Source organism: Puma concolor, chromosome B3, assembly GCF_028749965.1.
Source record: "Puma concolor isolate L17-30 chromosome B3, mPumCon1.1.hap2, whole genome shotgun sequence".
Taxonomy (NCBI): domain Eukaryota; kingdom Metazoa; phylum Chordata; class Mammalia; order Carnivora; family Felidae; genus Puma; species Puma concolor.
In genome coordinates this window covers 14,475,849-14,495,104 of record NC_141672.1, presented here as the reverse complement: position 1 = coordinate 14,495,104, position 19,256 = coordinate 14,475,849, and the positions used below count along the sequence as shown (strand labels likewise).

Here is a 19,256-nt window from a genome sequence, read left to right as displayed (position 1 = left end):
AATGAGTGAATGAATGAATGAGTGAGTGAATAAAGGCCATTGGTTGGGAAAGGCCTGCAGGCTAGAGGACCAGGGCCGGAGCAGCGAGAGACTAATGGGGAGCAGGAGGGGACAGCAGGGCCAGGCCGCAGGCGCTCGGGGCCTGGTTCCAAGAAAGAGTGGGATTAGCCATGGAGCGGGATGAAGTGGGCAGAGGCCTGATCCAACCCTCACCCTATAAAGGACCCTCAGAGAACGGATTGCAGGGCACAAGGGAGGAGCAGCGAGGACACTGCAGTGGTCCAGTCAGAGGTGGTGGGGCCGGCTGATGGGGCAGGTGGGGAGGGAGAATGGACATATGATCCAGGTAGAAATGACCGGCCTCACTGACAGGTAGAATGGGGGGTGGGGAGCAGGTGAGATTAAGGAAGAGGACCACAGGGTTTGGAAAGAGTTCCCTAATGGGGGTGGACAGTGACAGCCCCTCACGGAAACACGCTCTGCTTGCACAAGCAAAACAGGGAAATGCATAGGCTCCCGTGATGGAAAAGTCTGGGGCTCCGGTGCTCCAGCTATGAGTCTGGGAGCCGGTCCCTGTCTCCTCACTCTCTCCTCCTGAGTTGGCATCACTCTCAGGCAGGCCGTCCCACACAGTGCCTGTGGCCAGCAGCAACCCCAGGCTGGCATCCCTTCAGGACATCAAACCCAACAGAAAGAGGGTTTTTTTTCTATTTCCGTAACACAAATCCTAGGTGGGCCTCCCGTTCCCATTGGTCAAGCTTGGACCACAGGCCCAAACGTGAACCACTAAAATTGGGGGCTGGCTGGCAAGGCGGGGCCCACGTGCTTATCTTTGAGCCACGTGGATGGAGAGTGGGGGAGGGGGTTCTCCCGAGGGAGATGGGACCCTGGGGAGGGGACGGATGGGGGGCAGGCAGACACGATCCATCACTAGTGCCCTTGCACAGCCTGACGTCTTAGGGATTTTCCGAGGCAAGGGCCTGGCACAGGGCTGGCTTGGGAGGTAATGGCCGGTATGGTCCCTGGGCCGTTATTTTTGGGTAGTCCCGGCTCCTGCCTTCCTGGTCCTGATCTGGGCAGGCCTCTCCCTACACTCCTGCACAGGATGGCAGGGCTGGGCCCTGAGCCTCTAGCCAGGGTGAGCTGCTACCCCACTGGATACCTGCCCCTTCCTGCCTGTATCTAGTGTTGAAAATTCCATGATTTTTGTCCATCCACAGCCCCAGATGCCCCCTGGCAATGCCAGTGCTGAGGCTGGGGGGCTTACCTGCTCTGCTAATGGCAGGCAGGCTCCCTGACTGTGGTCTCTCCCCAGACCTCAGCTGCCCCCTCACCTGCCTGCCCAGTGAGTCAGGAAGGCTGCGCTCAGCTTGGGTGGGGGGCCTCGAGATTGGAACTCAGCCCCTGCCCCCCACCCCCCATTTTCTTGGGCCCCGGCAAGGTGGGGCTGCCCCATATCTGCTTGGCTGAGCAGCCCCGGGGGATTGGAAGGTCCTCTCTGGCTCACATTTGTCTCTAACACCTCTCTGTCCTCCCTCCCGCCACGGTGGCAGGAGGGTTGCTGAAGTCCTAGCCACACCACTCAGCATGGAGAGTAAAAACCTTTCCTCACACCTCCTGCCTTAATCGGGTCACTTTATTCCTGATCCTGTGCGCCCGTGAATGCAGAGATCAATAGCCAGGCCCGAGTCCCATGCTCTAATCCCAGACAGCAGGGGAGCGATGGGAAAGGTGAATTTCCACAGGAAGGTCAGGGCGGGTCCCGGGCACACACGGCCTCCCGCCCCGCAAACTGAGCCTTAGCCCCTCAGCCCCGTGGGCTTTCATCAACACCACAGACCACGGGTCCATTTAAAAATCATTTTATTATTAACATCATCTTCCCATTTAGCCAAGTGTCTGTCATGTATAAGGAATGTCGGTAAATATTCCATTTGAAGCTTCTTTGTACATATTTCCATCGATAAATAAACTCTGAATTCACATAAAAAAGTTAAACTTAAATAGCTCCTATTCCCTTCTCTTGTAACAGGCATATATTGGTGAAATATAAATATTCTCGGACTCAGGCTTTGTTCTAAGTGAGGAGAGGAATTCATCACATGGTACAGTTACTGACAACAAAATCGAGAAACTGTCAGCTGGTGTCCTGGCTTGGACTAGGACTGAGGTGGGAACCAGAAAATTCACATTTGGTTTCCCGGCCGAGGTTGGGGGAGGAGTGGTGACGGGGAGGAGAGTTTCCTTTACAGCTCTGATAAAAATAATCTGCTCTGCCAGTGAACTTTAACTTTGAATATATTCTTCTACATTGGCTGATTCATTCCATTATTGTTTTACTTAAAACTTGGATGTCAGCTAACAAAATATGGCACATAATCCATTTTGAACAATGTCGGTGGGCTTGGAAACTATCATTGGGCTGGCCAAAACAACAACAGAAATGCACGTGGGGAGAGCGACGATCCGGGGCTTGTTTGGTGAGTTCACTGTGGTCAATCGCATGTTCAGCCACGGCCTCGGCGCGGGGCACCCCGGGCGGGGCCTCCTGGGCCCGAGCGGCAGTGAGGCTGGCAGGGGCCTGCTCAGAGCACCCGGGGGATGATGGTGAAGGGCACGGCGGGGCTGCTGGCCTCCAGCTCCAGGGCTGTCAGGAAGCACTCGGTGGCCGCCGCGTCATTGCCCTGAGCTTGAAGGACCTCGCCCAGCCCGTTCCAGACCTCGTGGGCCGTCGAGTTCACCTGCACCGCGTCCCGGAGGATTTTCTCTGCCAGACTGTAGCGGCCCAGCTGATGAAGAATCAGGGCCTGCAGGCATCAGAGAGAGAGAGACAGACACAGAGACAGTCAGAGAGAGAGTCTCTGCAGCTCTAGGCTCTTAGCCGTCCTGGAGTTTCTGCACGTTTCTGGGAGGCTGGCATGAATCTCCACCGGGCTGGGCACCCGGCAAGTTCGAACCCTTCCCGCACTCAGGGGCAATGTTCCAAAGAGTTGCTCGAACTGTATGAAGTTGCCTACGTACAGCCGTTTTTTGAAAGATACAAAAGGCAGTTCCACACGGTTCATCTTACTACTTAACCCCCAGGAGCGAATCAATCCGAGAGGCCAGTCTGTACTGACCCAGGGGGCCGTCCCGGGTGTACCGGCTGATAGGTAACAGGTTTTCTAACCTGAAGAAATGTCATTTGTGGCATTACTTATGGTGGTGACTAGAACAGACCTTTTTTTATTGCTCTCAGTCCCCCTACCATAAACAAGCCCCTGCCTTCATTGTCCCCTGCTCACCACAGGCCCGCCCGCCATTTTACACAGTTTTTTTTTTTTTCAACGTTTATTTATTTTTGGGACAGAGAGAGACAGAGCATGAACGGGGGAGGGGCAGAGAGAGAGGGAGACACAGAATCGGAAACAGGCTCCAGGCTCTGAGCCATCAGCCCAGAGCCCGACATGGGGCTCGAACTCACGGACCGCGAGATCGTGACCTGGCTGAAGTCGGACGCTTAACCGACTGCGCCACCCAGGCGCCCCTGCATTAAGATTTCAGAGTTTTAATTAGGACGTAGGGGTTGGTCCCCAAATATTTTACCATGACCGTGTTTCTAAGTTATGCATCTCGATGACCGATGTTTTTGTATTCTTTCATCCGATGATATATTCTCTTTGCTTAATCTCTCCCTCACGGGGAACATGCTGAAATTGTGCCCACTTTCTCTGCTATTTTTTTTTTTTTTTTTACTTTATTCTATTTGTTTAGAGGGGCAGAGAGCGGGTGTGAGAGAGAATCTTTGGCAGGCTCCCTGCCCACACGGAGCCCCACACAGGGCTCGATCCCACTACTCTGGACTCAAGAGTCAGACGCTCAACAGACTGAGCCACCCAGGTGCCCCTCCCTTTGCTATTATAAATCGTGCTGCGATGGTCTTTCCAGACAGCGCCTCTCCGCTCTTACAGAATGGCAGATCTCAAATCTTTTCTACAGTCCTGCTGACCTGTGGGTAAATGGAACCTTACTGAGAATACCCACATATTCTGGGGGGGACGCTGGGGTGGGGGCAGCGGCCTCTGTGGGCTCCTCGCAGCAGCCCTGGAAGGGGCTCAATGGAACCAGCTTGATAGCAATTTGGAGACTCTTCCTTTACGGCAAATTTCCGCAAAGTGACCTTGACCGGGTTAGAGGATGTGACTCTTTTAAAGTTCTCCAAATACTCTGCAAATTATATGCCTAAAGGGTCACTTTCTTTTTTTTTTTATAATTAAAAAAATTTTTATATGTTTATTTTTGAGAGAGAGAGAGAGAGAGAGAGACACAGAATCCAAAGCAGGCTCCAGGTTCCGAGCTGTCAACACAGAACCTTATGCAGGGCTTGAACTCACCAACTGTGAGATCATGACCTGAGCCGGAGTTGGGTGCTTAACTGACTGAGCCACTCAGGTGCCCCAGGCCGTGTCACTTTCTCACCCATCTGCAGAATTCCAGTGCTTGGTCCCCTGTCCCCCACTATCATTACTCTTCATGTTTGCTAATTTCATAAGTGCAGAACGTCTGTCCTTAGTAAAACGTGCATTTCTTTAGTAACAGTTGAGGTTGGGGCTCCTGGGTGGCTCAGTCAGTTGAACACCTGACTCTTGAATTTTGGCTCTGGTCATGATCCAGGGTCATGGGGTCAAGCCCCGTGTTGGGCTCTGCACTGCGCATGCACTGAGCCCGCTTAAGATTCTCTCTCTCCCTCTGCCCCTTCCCCTGCTCTCTCTCCCTCTCTCAAAAAAATAAAAATTAAAAAACCCCAACAATTGAGGTTAAAGATTTTCCATGCTTTTGTTTACAAGTCTTTTAGAAGACTGCTATTCATCTGCTAGCATACTTGTCTAGATTGTTCTTTAACTTTTGAGATTTTTTTCTTTGAACAAAAGTTTTTAGTTTTTTAAGTTGGATTTGTTGAACTTTAGAGGGTTTTGTTTCGTTTTTTGGTCACTCCAAAGCTCTGAAAGTTATACTTTCAAAGAACTGACGCGCGTTCAATCCTGCTTTGTTAAGTAGTTGTCTGCTTTATCTTGGCAGACAGGAACCTACCTGGATTTCTTCTTCTCTGCCGGACACAAACTAGCTACCCCTCCCTCCACGTCCCTCCCGTGAGGCGCTGCCCATCATGAAGTGAATTATTACATGAAACACGGGGCCTTCTACAACTTTCCAGTGAGCCACAACAACCCCCTCCCGCCTTTGCATCAGTACTGTGCTGTTAAGATTACTGTTACATCATGTTTTAATGGCGGGGGTGGGGATGAGAGCCTCTCCTCCTTCCCTTTGCTTTTGAGTATTTGCACGACCGTGCCCGATGAACTTAACAATCATCTTGTTCATTCTCTTCGGGAGTTGAGTCGTGCTTGCGTTAACCTCCTGGGTGTGTGTGGAGAAGCCCGACATCTACCGTGTTGGGTTTTCCCAACCAAGAACATGGCATGGTCGGCTGGTCCCGCGTATCTCTTCCTAAATTTCCCGGTAAAGCCTTGCTCTACCTTTTTGTGGTTCACGCACAGAACCGATGAAGCACCCCCAGTGTTCTTGAGCATATGCGTCACCAAGGGGCGAGGGCCAGCAGGTAGGCTCTCGGGAGCAGAACCTACTGGGGAGGGGGCATAAACGCGCCTTCCAGGGGGCTGGCTGTGGCCTGAGCCATAGGCCACAGACAACGTGAGCACCGGGGAACCAGGTGGGGCCCACTCTGAAGAGCTCTGGCCTCCGAGACAGGCTGTGAGGAAGGCGCCTCTGTGGGCGGTGTCCAGGTCCTGTGGGCTGCTCGGGCTGGCCTCTCCCCCTGGGCATGTGGCTCTGGAGGTGGCGTCTGAGGGCCTGGAAAGCAGCCTTGCTTCTGAGAATCACCCACACTTAAGAGTACCCAGCGCAGGAGCTGTGAGGACGATTCTGGCAGAGGCCAAGGTCAGTGGGGCGACGGCCAAGGCGACCCACAACCCCAGGGCAGTGCAAGATACTGTGGAGGGGTACTCTCCGTGCCCCCAGCTCCGGCTCCCTGAACTGCCTTCCAGAGCGAGGAGGAGAAGGCCTCCAGCAGACAGAGGCTGTCCTCCCCTGGCCAGGGTACAGCAGACCTCAATGTCAGCTCGACTCTCTCTGGGAGGAAAATTGAAAGGAAACACTATACATTCCCTTTCTTATTAACATCGATATGTGCCTTAATTACGTCTCTGCTGGAGTCCACGTCCTAAATGGGATCCGTCAGAGCTGAGGCTCTGAGAGGGTGGCCAGGGCCGGGCAGACAGGTGGCTCCCTCTGATGCTTTAGGACACGAGAGGTGGCCGGAAGTCAGTCCTTGCTGTTAGGATTTCACCTTGGCTTCTGAAATTCTTCTCTCCTCAGACTACAGGCCTTCGCGTCCTCCAGCGCGAACTGCAGGTTTCAGCCGCCGTCCCAAGGCTGGTCAGGGTCAGTTTTGCAGAGGTTGCCGGTGAGAGCCTCCCAGCTGTCTCCCCAGAGCCCCATCCTCCACCCACCTAGGAGCGGGCAAGGGAACCATGTGCTGAGAGCAGGGGTAGCGGTTCAGCATGGACCCAGCTTCCTGCAGGACGATTAACAGTGATAACAGCAGCAAAGGCTTTCAGCGTTTTTGACACACCAGGCACCATTCCAAGTGCTCACGTTCATTAGTTCACTTAATCCACCCGGGGACCCCGAAGTGGTTTCGCACGGGCATGGCCGGGACATGTCTGCACCTGGCTGCAAGGCCGGCTTCGACCGCGGTGGACAAGGTCCTGCAGCGGAAGAGGAAATCTCCCCACGCACTAGGTACTCCTCCTGTTTTGCGGGTGAGAACTATGGCTCCTACGGCTGCGTCTCCTGCCCCAGGCGCACAGCCAGCTGCTGCAGAGCTGGACTACAACCCGCATCCTAACTCTCAGGGCCTGCCTGACATCCATTTGGATGCGGAGTCTGGGGCGGGGCTACAAGCGGCCACCTCCACCTCCTGGGGTTGGGGGGGCGCGGGGCATCCTCCCTCTGGCCCTCCTTCAGAGACACTGGGGCAGCTCGACACCCACACTTCTCAATCTTGGAGGTCCAGGCGGAAAGGACGAGAGGCCCTCCCCGGCTTGCAGGCAGCAGGATGTGAGGGCCAACGAGCTCCTGCCTTCATTCCTTCCGGGAGAGGTTATCAGCTTGAGCTCACTCTAGAACATTCCGATTTAACCAACAGAGCCGTGAGAGGAGGGAGGGGGTCAGGGTGGAGGCAGCAAGCAGTGGCATGAATTTTACCCAAGTGACCCTGTCATACTCTCTCTCTCAGTGCATCAAATTACTGAATACACACCACCTTTTTCTGAGTGGCCCTCCCAGGCAGAGAGACACGCACTGCGTGTGCCGGGCAGATGGGTGAGGAGGGACAAGCCACCGGGTAAGATGGAAAGAGGCGTCCTTGGTTACCTGGCGGCAGACCGAGCATACAGTCTGGGTCCCGACAGGCTCTGCTTTCTTCCTCTATGCGGAATGTTTTCTCCGCATCAGGCACGATGCTAGGCACTTGTGCTTGGCTCATCTTACATTACCACCGCTTTATAGATATAGAGACAAGGTTTAGAAAGGCCAAGAGCCTTGCCCAAGGTCCCAGGGCCAATGGATAAAGAGCTGCGGGCTGGCCCAGGTCTGCCGGAGGCGAAAGCCCCCATGCTCCCCGCACACCTTCCCAGCCGGCCCGTCTGCTCACTGCTGCCTCTGTCGCTTTAAGAGACGAGCCTGGAGCCCCCTGGGCACTGACCCAGTTACATCTGAGCCATGGCAAATGGGCATCTGCCGCACTGGGTCTCCTTTTCACTTCTCCAACCATTGATCACTGGCTCTGTCACTCCTCCCCGTGGTTATGGCCAGGAGATGGTTCCTCTCCAGCCCAGCTTTTCTCCAGCTCGGGTTGCTGCTTGGCAGTATCCTATATATTCACTCAAGGACGAGGACAGCTCCTTGCCTCCCTTTGGTGGCCTAGAGGCTAGCTATGATCTTGAGGCTTGGCATGGACATGGGTGCCAAAGGACTGGGGGCCAATGAGACGTGAAGACCCAGAAGGACCAGGGCCTTGGCCGAGCAAGACCCAGAGGCCATTGCACTCAGCAGCAGTGACCTACCCCCACCCTGCTGGAGTGGGGACAAAGTCACCAGTCCTTTTAACTGGGAATTTTGTTTAGAAATTGGCAGGCTGTTGTATCTGGGTGTAGCCTACCATGGGGGCTCCAGGGTCTAAGGCAGGGGACACGTCTCCCCATTCCCAAATGCTTGCAAAGAACCAGCCAATGGACTAATCTGACCGATCACCCGCAGTGTTGGGAAGCTAAGAGTCTTCATGTTGTCCAGTGTCTCACAGGTCTTGTGGGCTTGGAAATTTCCAGCCCATGTACCTGGACTTATATTCCTAATGTAGGAACAGGCTACCCTTTCCAGATGACCTTGAAGCTTCCTGAGCAATCTGTTTAGTGGAATTAATTCCTAAAGCTGGAGCTGCTCAGGGAGACATCAGAAGCTTGCCAGGGGCTGCCAGCTCAGGCTTGGCAAGGGAATGAAAAATCAGCCTCTGCCCAGTGCCCCAGCAAGCCAAGAGCAGCTCAGAAATCAGTCACATAATGGGATCAACCAGGACAAGCTCCAGCTGGGGTCTGAGCCATTGCTTGGGGCCAGCATCGCCGGCAGGTTGGCCAGAGGTGGGCTGGGACCTGGACACGCTTGGCTGTCATGAATGACATGCCACCCAAGCCCCGGTGTGCTGGGAGAGGCCTTCCCTGGCTTTGCCGTGCTCTTATGCACTAGAATCCCGACACCCTTTTCTTTAGGCCCTGCCTCCTCTCTCCTCCAACCATCGAAGGCTTAACTCGTGAGGCTCGCGTTTAACTGTTCTCACCACGGCTGGATCCAACTTCCTCCTAGGACAGACCTCTTGGTTCAGCCAGGCTGGTCTAAAAGCCCACCTATTTCTGCAGGATGCCTCCCCCAGCCTTCTTCCCCCTCTCCAACCGTAGTCATTCCTGGTCTGGCCCCTCCTGCTGGAGTTCAAGTCCATCTGCTCAAAGCCCTGCAGATCACCATTCCCCCAAGAGCCCGGGCCACACTGCCCCCCTTAGGCAGCACTACCCAGAGGCACGGGTCCGGGTCCCAGCCCTCAGGCTGGTAGGAGACAGAGCTCTCCATGAGTGACATATTTCATTACCGCAACAACCCGCCTTCTCTCCCATATCAAAATCCAAAACCCCACTGAGTGACTGTCCAGATCCCAGCCACGTTCCGGCGACACACAGGAGGTCAAGTCTGCTCTCAAAGCTCGGGGCCCAGTAAAAATCCTAACCAGATCGAGCAATCGCTCCCTAAGACCTAAGACACCACTGCAGGCCGAGGTGGGAACTCATGTGGTCCGTGCCTTCTCTTAACACCAGCCCCTTCTCTTCTCTTGGAGGTTGTACAAACAGGCTTCCACCTTTCCCAGCCCTGGGGTTCCTGAGCCACCGTGGGAGCCAGCTGGGCCGGCCTTCTGAGAAGAGGGGAATCACTGAGAGGTAACTTACTTGTCCCTTTTCTTGGACACAAATGAAGACAGCCTCCCAAGCTTGTGATTATTATAATCACGTGTTCTGTACAAATAAGCTCTTGGTGCCACACCAAATTGGAAGTGAGAGATTAAATTAAATCTGTTATTTCAAATGAGACAAAATGGACTTGGCTAATTTGAGGACGGTTAGCATCTTCCTCACTCATGTCTTGTGTGTGTGTGTGTGTGTGTGTGTGTGTGTGTGTGTGTGTGTGAGATAATTGATGCCCAAGGACTAAAGACCTTGCCACATGCTGTGGGCACCCGTGCAGGAGCTCTGCGTGGGCTCTAGTGCCCAAGGCGTCCTGCTACAGCCCTCGCTCTGGAGAGCACTCGGAGCCCTGGATCAGGTGACCAATAGCAAAGAGGCAGGACAAAAGCCACTATTTCAGACATCCCCATGGTGCTCTGTGCAAGTGCCAAGATGGCCCTTTGCTGGGCTCACTGCTTGTCCCTGTAGGGGTATAGGCACAGAGAGATAATGTCCCTGCAGGAAAGCATCCTTCTCAATGCCGAGCCACCACTAAAAAGCAGTCCTGCAGCTCAGCTCTGGTTCGGGGGTCAAGCCGCAGTCTCCGTGTGCCTATCACTCTTTCCGGGGAAGGATGCTTCGGAAATCAAACGGTCAGCAGCAGGGTGGGGGTGAACAGCTCCCTTGTGCTTTCCATGCCACGCCAGGCTGCTGCTGCAGACTCCACCCCGGGGCCGCTGCTCTTGACTTCTAGAGCAGAGACCAGCAGGTACCCTTGCTGTGTTCGAGCCAGCCTGGGTTTTGCAGAGGCTGCTGGAAGCACCAAGGCCAGGGGGTGGGAGGAAGTCTGGTGTCTGGGGTGGGACTGGAGTATTTAAAGAGTTTTCTGTCCCATCCTGGGTCAGACACTCCACCATTAAATCACTGCAGGGGGGTGGGGTGGGGGTGGGGGTGAGGGCGGGAGCTTAGGGCAGTATTGTCAGGAGGTTCCTCCAAAAATACAGGTAAACCTGCAAGGACAAATGCATGGATCCACTAGGCTCTATTAATCTTTAAGTTTTTTTTTTTTTTAAGTTTATTTATTTTTGACAGAGACAGAGTGCAAGCACGAGCTGGGGAGGGGCAGAGAGAGAGAGAGAGAGAGAGAGAGAGAGAGGGAGAGGGAGACACAGAATCCGAAGCAGGCTCCAGGCTCCGAGCTGTCAGCACAGAGCCCGACGCGGGGCTCGAACCCACGAGCTGTGAGATTGCGACCTGGGCCAAAGTCCGACGCTCAACCGACCGAGCCACCCAGGCGCCCCATAGGCTCTATTAATCTTTAATGGGCAAAGTGTGATAGCCAACACGCTGCGTGTTACTGATTGCCAAATGCTTTCCTAACCATCCTACACGACAGGTGCTACGTCAGTCAAGGTGGCTTATCTCCGTCCCAGCTCCCCAACTAGGCCTCGCTCTGAAAGGCCGGAGGGCAGGGGCTGGGCAAGCTGTGGGTCGTCTCTGCTTTGGCAGGCTCGACGCCGAGCAGGCGGGGCCGTATTCAGTGCAGAACGAATAAATGAGGGGCCCCCAAAGATCGAAGAAACGAGGATCATGTTTAAGGCCACTGCTGGCCAAGTCCAGGTCGGTCTGGCCCACAGCCTGTGCTCCTACCCGCCACGGCATGTGTCGGAGAGATGGAGGACTTCGCTGGAACCCATGAGCCAGGGGCCTGAAGGCAAAGCTGTCCCTGGAGGAAGTGGACATGGGCTGAGGACCAGATCTGCAGCCCCTCCTGGGCCACTCAAGCCGAACTGGCACCTCCAAGACTTTTGGACAAAGACACCTAAGCCTCCCCTCTGGTGGGACTTCTGTTGTGATGGCAGCTAGAGGAAAGCCCATCTCCTCAGCCCGTCACCCTCTGGGATGGTGACAGAGCTGCCTGGCTGTAGCCTGAGCAGCGGCTGTGCTGACTAGAGGTAGCTTGTTGGGGATCAGGACACAGGCGAGGGGTTACAAAGAGCTCTGTGGGCTCTGGCCACCGCCAGAGGACCCATGCCACGCAGGTGAGAGGCCCGGCTCCTTCTTAGAGAGTGGGAGGTGTAGGTTAAGAGCATGGCCTGGGGCTCACTGGGACTGGGTGTGAGCCAGTCCCACCAGTGACTTGGACAACTTCCTCCGGGTCCCAGATACTTGATCTGTATAATGGGGACAAATGCCAACTCACAGGAGAGTCATGAGGCTACAAGAGCCCAAGTTTGTAGAGCACTCAGTAAACCTCTGGTGAATGGTCACCATCATCAACAAGACCGTGATCGTTATCGTTACCCTTAATGACCTAGGGGGAGGGGAGGCCCTCCCGAGATGCCCAGGGTTGCAGGACTCTCCACTGCCGTCCTGTGTGCCTCTGGGTAGAACTTGTGACAGCAAGGGCCATCTGGCTTGTCCTTGCACACAGAGGGGGTTCTTGGTCAATGTTTGGTGAACGGGTGGGAAGATAGACAAGCGGATGGCACGGGACACTGTCTGATGGTGGCAGGACGGGGGCGGGCATGACTTCTTGCCAGTGCTCTCGACCAATGAGTACCAAAAGGCCTGGCCACGGGTCACCCTCGTCCACACTCGCATCAGAGCCCGATCGCTCAGAGCCTCCACGTGTGCCTTCTGGGGACATCGTTGAGGCGGCTGAGCCCGACGGGAAGAGGCGCTCTGTTCCCAGGGGGTTGCCACCGTCTCCCCTACAGATACTGCATCGCCGAGGAAAGCAGGACGCCAGTCCCTGTTCTGGTCAGGTACTTGCGTTCTCCTTCCTGAGGATGCGATCCATCAGAGAGAAGCCGGGTGGTAGTGGCGGTGCCCTCAGAGATAGTTTCCTTTTAAGTCAGAATCTAAATGGACTGCCAAGCAGGGCCACCCTGAGAAGGCCGCGGGAGACGGTGGCCTTGCAAAGGTTTTCTGGGAGCAGTGGTGGGAAGGCCAGGTGGGGGACTGCCGCTGGCCCCCCCTGCCCCGGGAGTGGCCCTTTCTTCTCTGGGAAGCATCAAAAGCACTGACAGTTGTGAGCACCAGCATTTTGTGGGCGCAACTGAAGGGGCAGCCTGAGCCCCGCCCCGCTTCCCAATGATGCCTTGAAAAGGAACTGAATACACACTCGGATGGGGTGGGGGTGGCGCTCAGCTTCTCTACCTGGATTCCAGCGGCTCTGGGTGAGGTCTGGGCTCTCCTGGGCTCTGTTTTATGTTTCATTTCTGTGTGTTTTGAGTGCTTAGAAATGCACACTGGCTTGCCAGGGGGCCGAGCGTGTGTGCCTTGGCCAACTATGCCAGGCTTGGAAGGGCCTGCCTAACCAGGCCAGGAGCTCCAGAGGCCAGATTCTAGGTGTCCCGGCTGATGCCAGGCGTCACTGCCCTACAGCCTATGCCGCTGCCCACTGCACCTCCAGAGCGCGGCGGGGGTCACATGCTGCAATTCAACCCCCTTTGCTACGTCAGTCAAGAATGAGTTTGGGGTGCCCTTCTGGCGGTGGCTCAGCAGGTCAGAAGTTTGGGGTAGAAACTGGTAAGGGGTGGGTCTTTTTGTTTTAGCCATTTTACTTAGTTTTGCCCCCAGTTTCCCCAAAGGCCGGGGCCAGCCATTCCCAGCAGCCGCACACCCATCTAACCACAGACAGCAGGTGAGGCTGCCGCAGCCCCCACCCACGGCTGTCCGGGTCCCATCCACCCCACCTGGCCCTCGTGTAGGGACACAACATTCACGAGGCCACTTGACCTTCAGAGCAAAGGGCCACTGACGTCCGGTACTGGGGACGGGGGCTGAAGAGCAGGAAGGAAGAGGCTGAGGGACAAAGGGGAGGAGGGCGATGTGGGCTGAGCGGCTCCTGGGGAAGGGCCAGCGACTGTTCAGGCTGCCCTGAGGAGTGGCTCCTTGTGACAAGGTGAGTGGAAGCCAGGCCCCCACGTAGCTGGCCTCGCTCCATCCATGGTGGGGCCAGAGATGGACATGGTGGACATCACAGGACAATCTGGGCAGGCCTGGGCGAGGAGGGGCAGTGGTCTGAACCCAACAGACACCCCGTGGAGGCTTTCCCTCAGGGTGTGCTGTGAATTGGTGCTGAGGATTCCAGAAGGAGGGAGGCAAAGACCCCAGCGCCTCCCTTCCTCCACCCAGGGAGGACCAGACGTGCCCGAGAGGCAGCTGGCACCTTTGTTCAGGCAGGAGATCGGCCGGCTGTGGGAAGCTGTCCTCTCACAGGCCCCCTTTCCAGGTCAAGTGTTTTATTTGAAGAAATGTGCCTTCTGGAGACCAGGCCTTTATAGCATTTAACTCAACTCAGAAGGAAACAAAACTCAATCTTTCCCAAACCTCTTATTTTTCTAAGCCAGCAGCCAACCATCCACAGAAGCAGAGCTCCTTGGGGTGAGGAGGGGGCTTGGGCCTCTGCTTCATGACGCACGAGCCCCTGCTGCAGTCCCTGACAGGCAGCCTCCCACTCTTGCTTACACCCTCCAGTGACGGGGAGCTCACCACCACCCCGGGCAGCCCACACCATTAGTGGGCAGTCTGAACTATCAGTTAAAAATGTAGAGCCCTAATTAGGCTTTTTATCTAATTACTGTTCTCTGATGTTCATTTAGTCTTCTTGAGTCATATGGAAAAAGTCCCCTCCGCTTTATATCTGAAAGTCCTTCAGGATCCGAAGAAAGCTTCCAGAATCACACACGCACACACAAACAAGCTCCCTCTCTCTCTCTCTCAGTCCAGGGCATTAGAGGAACAGTAAATTCAGCCCTCCCTAATCTCCCCACCTCACTGACTTCTGCTGCTGAGCATGGTACCCAAAGGAGACTGAAGGGTGGGTTCAGAAGAAGGAGCGATTAAGCCCCAAGACAATGTGACTGTGGCTTTTCCTTTTCTTAAAGCATCTGACTGGCATTGCTTAAAGCTGCTTTCTTCCAGAATGGTCTGGAATATTCTGGAGGGGCTGATTCCTCAAATAGCAGAGCTATAGGCTGTCCAGCAGTAAACGTGCCAGCAGTGAGGATGGGGGCAGTCTGGTCATAAGCCAAAGGGCCCGTCCAGCCTCAAGTGGATTTCACACAGAAATCCCAATTTGGCCCCAAATTTCCTCTGGCCTAATTTCTTTGAAACTGGGTACTTCACTGTCGGTGCCAAAATATCCACGTGCTGTGGTGGCTTTCAGAGAACAGTTGCTGGGGATCAGTGGGACATTTTAGGGAAGGGACCACAGTCAACCCGCCTGCCAGCAGCTTCCCAGCACCAAAGACCCACAGCCTGCCGCTGCTGTCGACAAATGCCCAGAGGGTGGTCAGGGATGGCAAAGAAGGGCACATGAGCATTCCCCAAAGGGCCACCCTCCTATTTCACAGGCAGGAAACAGGGGCCCTGATCTACCCAGGTGACAGAGTGAGCTGAGGAACAGCATTGAGGTCCCAGGCTGGGGCTCTGTTTGGTCTGCTGTAACCAAAGCCGTTTCTAGTCCTTTCCTCCCTTCTATAAACTCCACTGAGCACCTGTGGGTGTTCTGGCACCAGTGTGTGTGTGTGTGGGGGCGGGGGGGCTAGTTTGCTGAGGGTCCCGCCCCAGAGAGCTCCCTGAGCCCAGCAGGGGTGACTGTACATGTGGAGGTCCAGCATCTGGAACAGAGTGAGGCCTGCTGGAAGGAGCACAAGGGAGGTCATTCCAGAAGAGATAACACAATGCTCCCACCCATTTTTTTTTTTTTTAAACTAATGGGAAGGCTGACGCTCAGAGTTGGGCGTGACTGGCTCATGGCCACAGAGCTACTTCGAAAAGCTCCTTGTGGACAGGCATGTGGGCAGCCAAGCTTGGGAGGGGCTTCACTGATGACAGAACAGTGAGGAAAGGGTCCTGGGCGGGCGAGCACCTGGCTCAGTCACCAAGCCAGGTAGAGGCCAAGTTGGGTCTCAGAAGCCAGATTTGCGGAGGACCACCTCAGGGCTGTTTCTCTTAGGTCAGGGTACCGTGGTCTCTAGAAGGTGTTGGGCATTTAGGGGACCAAGAGACACATTCTAAGAGGGCTTCTCAGGGTTAGCTGGCTCTGGACTGGGCTGTCCAGGGAGCAGTCCTCTTTGCAGAAGGAGCTCTGGGGACAGGACTTCCCTGTCCAGCTCTGTTAGCCTGGACACTAGGTCCTTCTTCCGTGCAGGGGATGCCACTCCAGTGGGGCTAGACTGTGGGCTCTCCGGACCTAGGTGAGCACCACAGGACCTAGCTTGAGAGGGGCTGATGGGGCTGCTCACATCTGCGTGACGTGACGAATGCCCACCCCACCCAGCACCCTGTGCTAGTGGCCCAGACGGTCACCTGCACGGCAGTCCCTCGAGGTCTGGACTTTGCCATGCAGAGCAGGAAAAGCCCAGCTCCCTTCTATTTGGCCTGCTGTGTTAATTTTACAACACGCCCCCCTCCCCCCATCTGTAATGTCTGCTGGCAAATGAGATCATTTAGGACACTGGTCACACTCCAAATCAGAGATGGGGTACCCTGTGCTCTCAGCAGTCTCTCCTGCCCTAACTAGGACCCGGCTATCTAGCACCCCAAGTCCCTTTTTTTCCCTGCTCTTCGGAATGGTGCGGAGATTTCATTAGGAAAAAGATGTCAGAGCCCCTCTCTGACTTCATCGAGAAGGCTAAGAAGGCAGCTGCTTCCTCCCTGGAAACGGCTCAAAGGCAGCCTTCGAGCTGCTCCCTCTTGGTCCCAAGCACAGCCCCCACCCCAGCCCTGGGAGGCGAATCACTCTGATCTGTGTGTAAAGCCTGAGGGTCAGATACCGTTGCCAGCAGGCCCTTGGAGACCAGGCCAAGGGCAATGGGGAATCCGTGTGTCTGGTGGGGTGAGCTCTCCCTTCCCCTTCCCTGCTATCCACTGCAGACCAAGGCAAGGCACTCACAGATTACACACACACACACACACACACACACACACACACACACACACACCAGCATAAGCACCTGTAAAGCTCCGCATGGTGCACCTGCTAGGCAAGTCCCCTGCACTATCAAAGGACATGAGCGAGAAGGTCTGCCTCTGTGCGACTCGGGTTGAGCAGGGGGCCCTGGTGAGGGGTCAGAGGGGACAGGGCCTGCTGAGTCTGGGATGCTGGGCATTCTCTTTATCTGAAGCCCGTGACAGTTCTTGGTAAAATTCCAGATGATTCTCCATCCTCCCCTGACCCAATGTGTCATTTAAATTGCACGCCTGGTTGTTACAACGAGTATTAGTGCAGAGCTTCAGGGTGGACATAAATATTAGCTACCAATTCTTAGGTGAGAGGAATCTGCAGTTTGGCCCTGGTGCTGTGGGACCGGCCACATCCCAGCCAGCATTTTCTGCGGGTGCTAATGTGGCTCCCCTTGCTCGTACTTTTCCATTGGTAACGGGCAAGAGACTCCTGTTGACTTACTTCTACATCTCCCTCGTTGACTGATTTATTTATTTTTATCTACCTTCCCCGACAAACAAGTCAGGCGGACGTAGCAGCCCAGGGCGGCCTGGAAGTCAGCACTTCCCCACGGCCCCGAGTTATCCACGCAGTGGAAAGTTTGGGGCTAATCACTCCCCGGGGGCGAAGGCCCAGCCTCCCAGCCTCACGGGAGGCTGCTGCCACCCCAGGTGTGTTCGGGAAGATGGCGTCCCACCCCAGGCTGGTCCAGCTCAGCCAGAGAGGTGTGGGCCAGGGCAGCTCCGAATAAACTTCCAGCCCAGCCCTCCCCTGGGGTCCTGGCACCTTGGCTTCCACAGGTGAGAAGGGAGGCCCAGACAGATGCTTAGCTCCCCATGAGGCGATGGAGACAGGTAGGTATGGAGGGAGAGACATGGCCCAGAGCTCTGGTGGGGGATGTGTCTGACAAGCCCCAGCTGCAGGTTCTCTGTCCTCAGGAGAATAATTCACACGTGACTACCACAGAGCTGAGCTGAGGGCTTGCTGGGAGCCCCTGGGCCATCCACAGTGGGGGAGTCCTAGAAACCCCAGCCCCATCCCCGAGGTCCAAGGCTGGGCCTCCTTCCCAGTGACCCTGACAGACTCACGTTGGGCCTCTGCTTTAACCTGTCCTCAGATGGGGCAGGGGGAGGCTGTCACACCTTCCACTGTGATGTCACTGCACTGAAAAGTCCTGGCCTTCCCTGGGGCAGGAACACAGGGCTGTGGGGGACATCCTGCTGGCGGGGGGCACACTGTCTGGGCCTGCTCTGTGGCCCACTGCCAACCATCCTACTTGGGCAGAACCTTCTGTCTGCCTCACTTTCCTAACCTAGAAAACAAAGAATAGATGATCAATATGAAAATTCTAGGGGTTTGGTAAAATCTTCCATCTAGCAAGTGTTTTTCGGACCACCTGTTAGGCCTCCGGTTTGAGAACTTAAATGTTAACTAGAGAAAGCACCATAGGGAAGAGCCTCTTTCTGCAGTCTGTGGGGTGCAGGGAAGGCTGCCCACAGCATGCCAAGAAAGGGCAGGGAGGGTTTCCTGGAGGAGGAGAGGCCACCACAGCCCAGAGAGTGGCCCTGGAACCTCGCTCCCTGCTGTGCTGTGTTGGCTGGGCTGAGTGGGGCCTGCGGGGTCACCGGGCAGTGCAGCGTGGCTTTCTCTCTGACACCTGAAAGGCAGCCAGCGGCTGGAGACACTTCGGCCCAGTGTGGAGTGGGGTCAGAAAGTGGCGGTACTGGAAGACGGCTGGATTTACCGGAAGCCCTGGGAAGTGCAAACAGCCAACAGCGCAGACGCAAAGGGCTACCAGCTTCTGACCTGTGCAGACTCAGGCACCCGGAGGCAGGGGCCTCGGCGACTCATCTCTGTATCCCCAGAGACCGGTGTGGTCCTTAGGACCCAGTGGGCACTCATCAATGACTGCAGTATGGGTGTCATCTCCCAGCTGTGAGCCAGTCCCCCACTGCTGTCCAGGCCAGGGCCTGCCAGAAGGGCGTGGAAACCTCGCCCAAGCTCGGTGCTAACTTGTACCTCTGGGTGCAGTGGAGGCTGGCCCAGGAGCGGACGGTGCTGTCCGGGTGGTGGGGCGATGGGTGTGCCCCTCAGCCTGGATGGCCAGCAAAGCTTCCAGACCCCAGCCCTGAAGGCCACCTGGGGATGCGGGTGCATCCGGGCTACATGGAGAACACTAGCTCCACAGGCAGCCGCCAGGATGACGCAAAGCGGGGTGCTCCCCGAGTCTGGGTTTTCAACAGGCTCTGCTGGGGGCTGCTGGCCCCAGGCCACCACGGCAGTGCCACGCCCCTGATGGAGACAGACGGTTCTCTCGACAACGCGACAACGCACCGAGACGCAAATGCCGGTGATTCACTACCTGCCACGGGGGACGAGGTCATTTTGGCAGGCGCCTTCCCCACCCCTGCCAGGGTCTGGCACCAGCTAATTTTTCCATGTTTAAAGAGAAACAAACAGAAATGATAAGATACTTCTGATGGGGAGAGAGGACTGGGATTGATAGGCCTTGGAAAATTTTTTCCACAAATAACAAGAGAGATTCCAATCCAGGCAGGAAGGCAGGGCAGGGGGCTCGCTGGCCAGTGCTCCGCCTGCCCCCGAGCGCTTCCCCCTCACGCCCCGTGCCATTCCTGGTGCACCAGAGGACAGGAGAGCTACCCTCTAGTGAGAGAAGAAAACAGGCAATTTGCTCAGAAATGAGGATTTTTACCAAAACTTTTGCCCCAGGGCTCCCAGACCTTGTCCCAGGA

General features: G+C 55.6%; 1 protein-coding gene across 6 annotated transcripts in view; it reads right to left on the bottom strand.

Annotated features, from left to right (window-relative positions):
• TTC7B (tetratricopeptide repeat domain 7B) overlaps positions 1-19,256 on the bottom strand; it is a 273,770-nt gene that overhangs the window by 15,640 nt on the left and 238,874 nt on the right. For 5 of the 6 annotated variants that reach the window (XM_086709021.1, XM_086709022.1, XM_086709024.1 and 2 more), the window contains one exon: positions 1,847-2,807. The exons of the other annotated variant lie outside the window; for it this stretch is intronic. In XM_086709021.1, coding sequence (XP_086565147.1) covers positions 2,586-2,807 — 222 coding nt within the window. In that variant the 3' untranslated portion in view covers positions 1,847-2,585. Of the gene's footprint in view, positions 1-1,846; positions 2,808-19,256 lie in introns of those variants that run through there. 6 annotated transcript variants of the gene reach the window in all.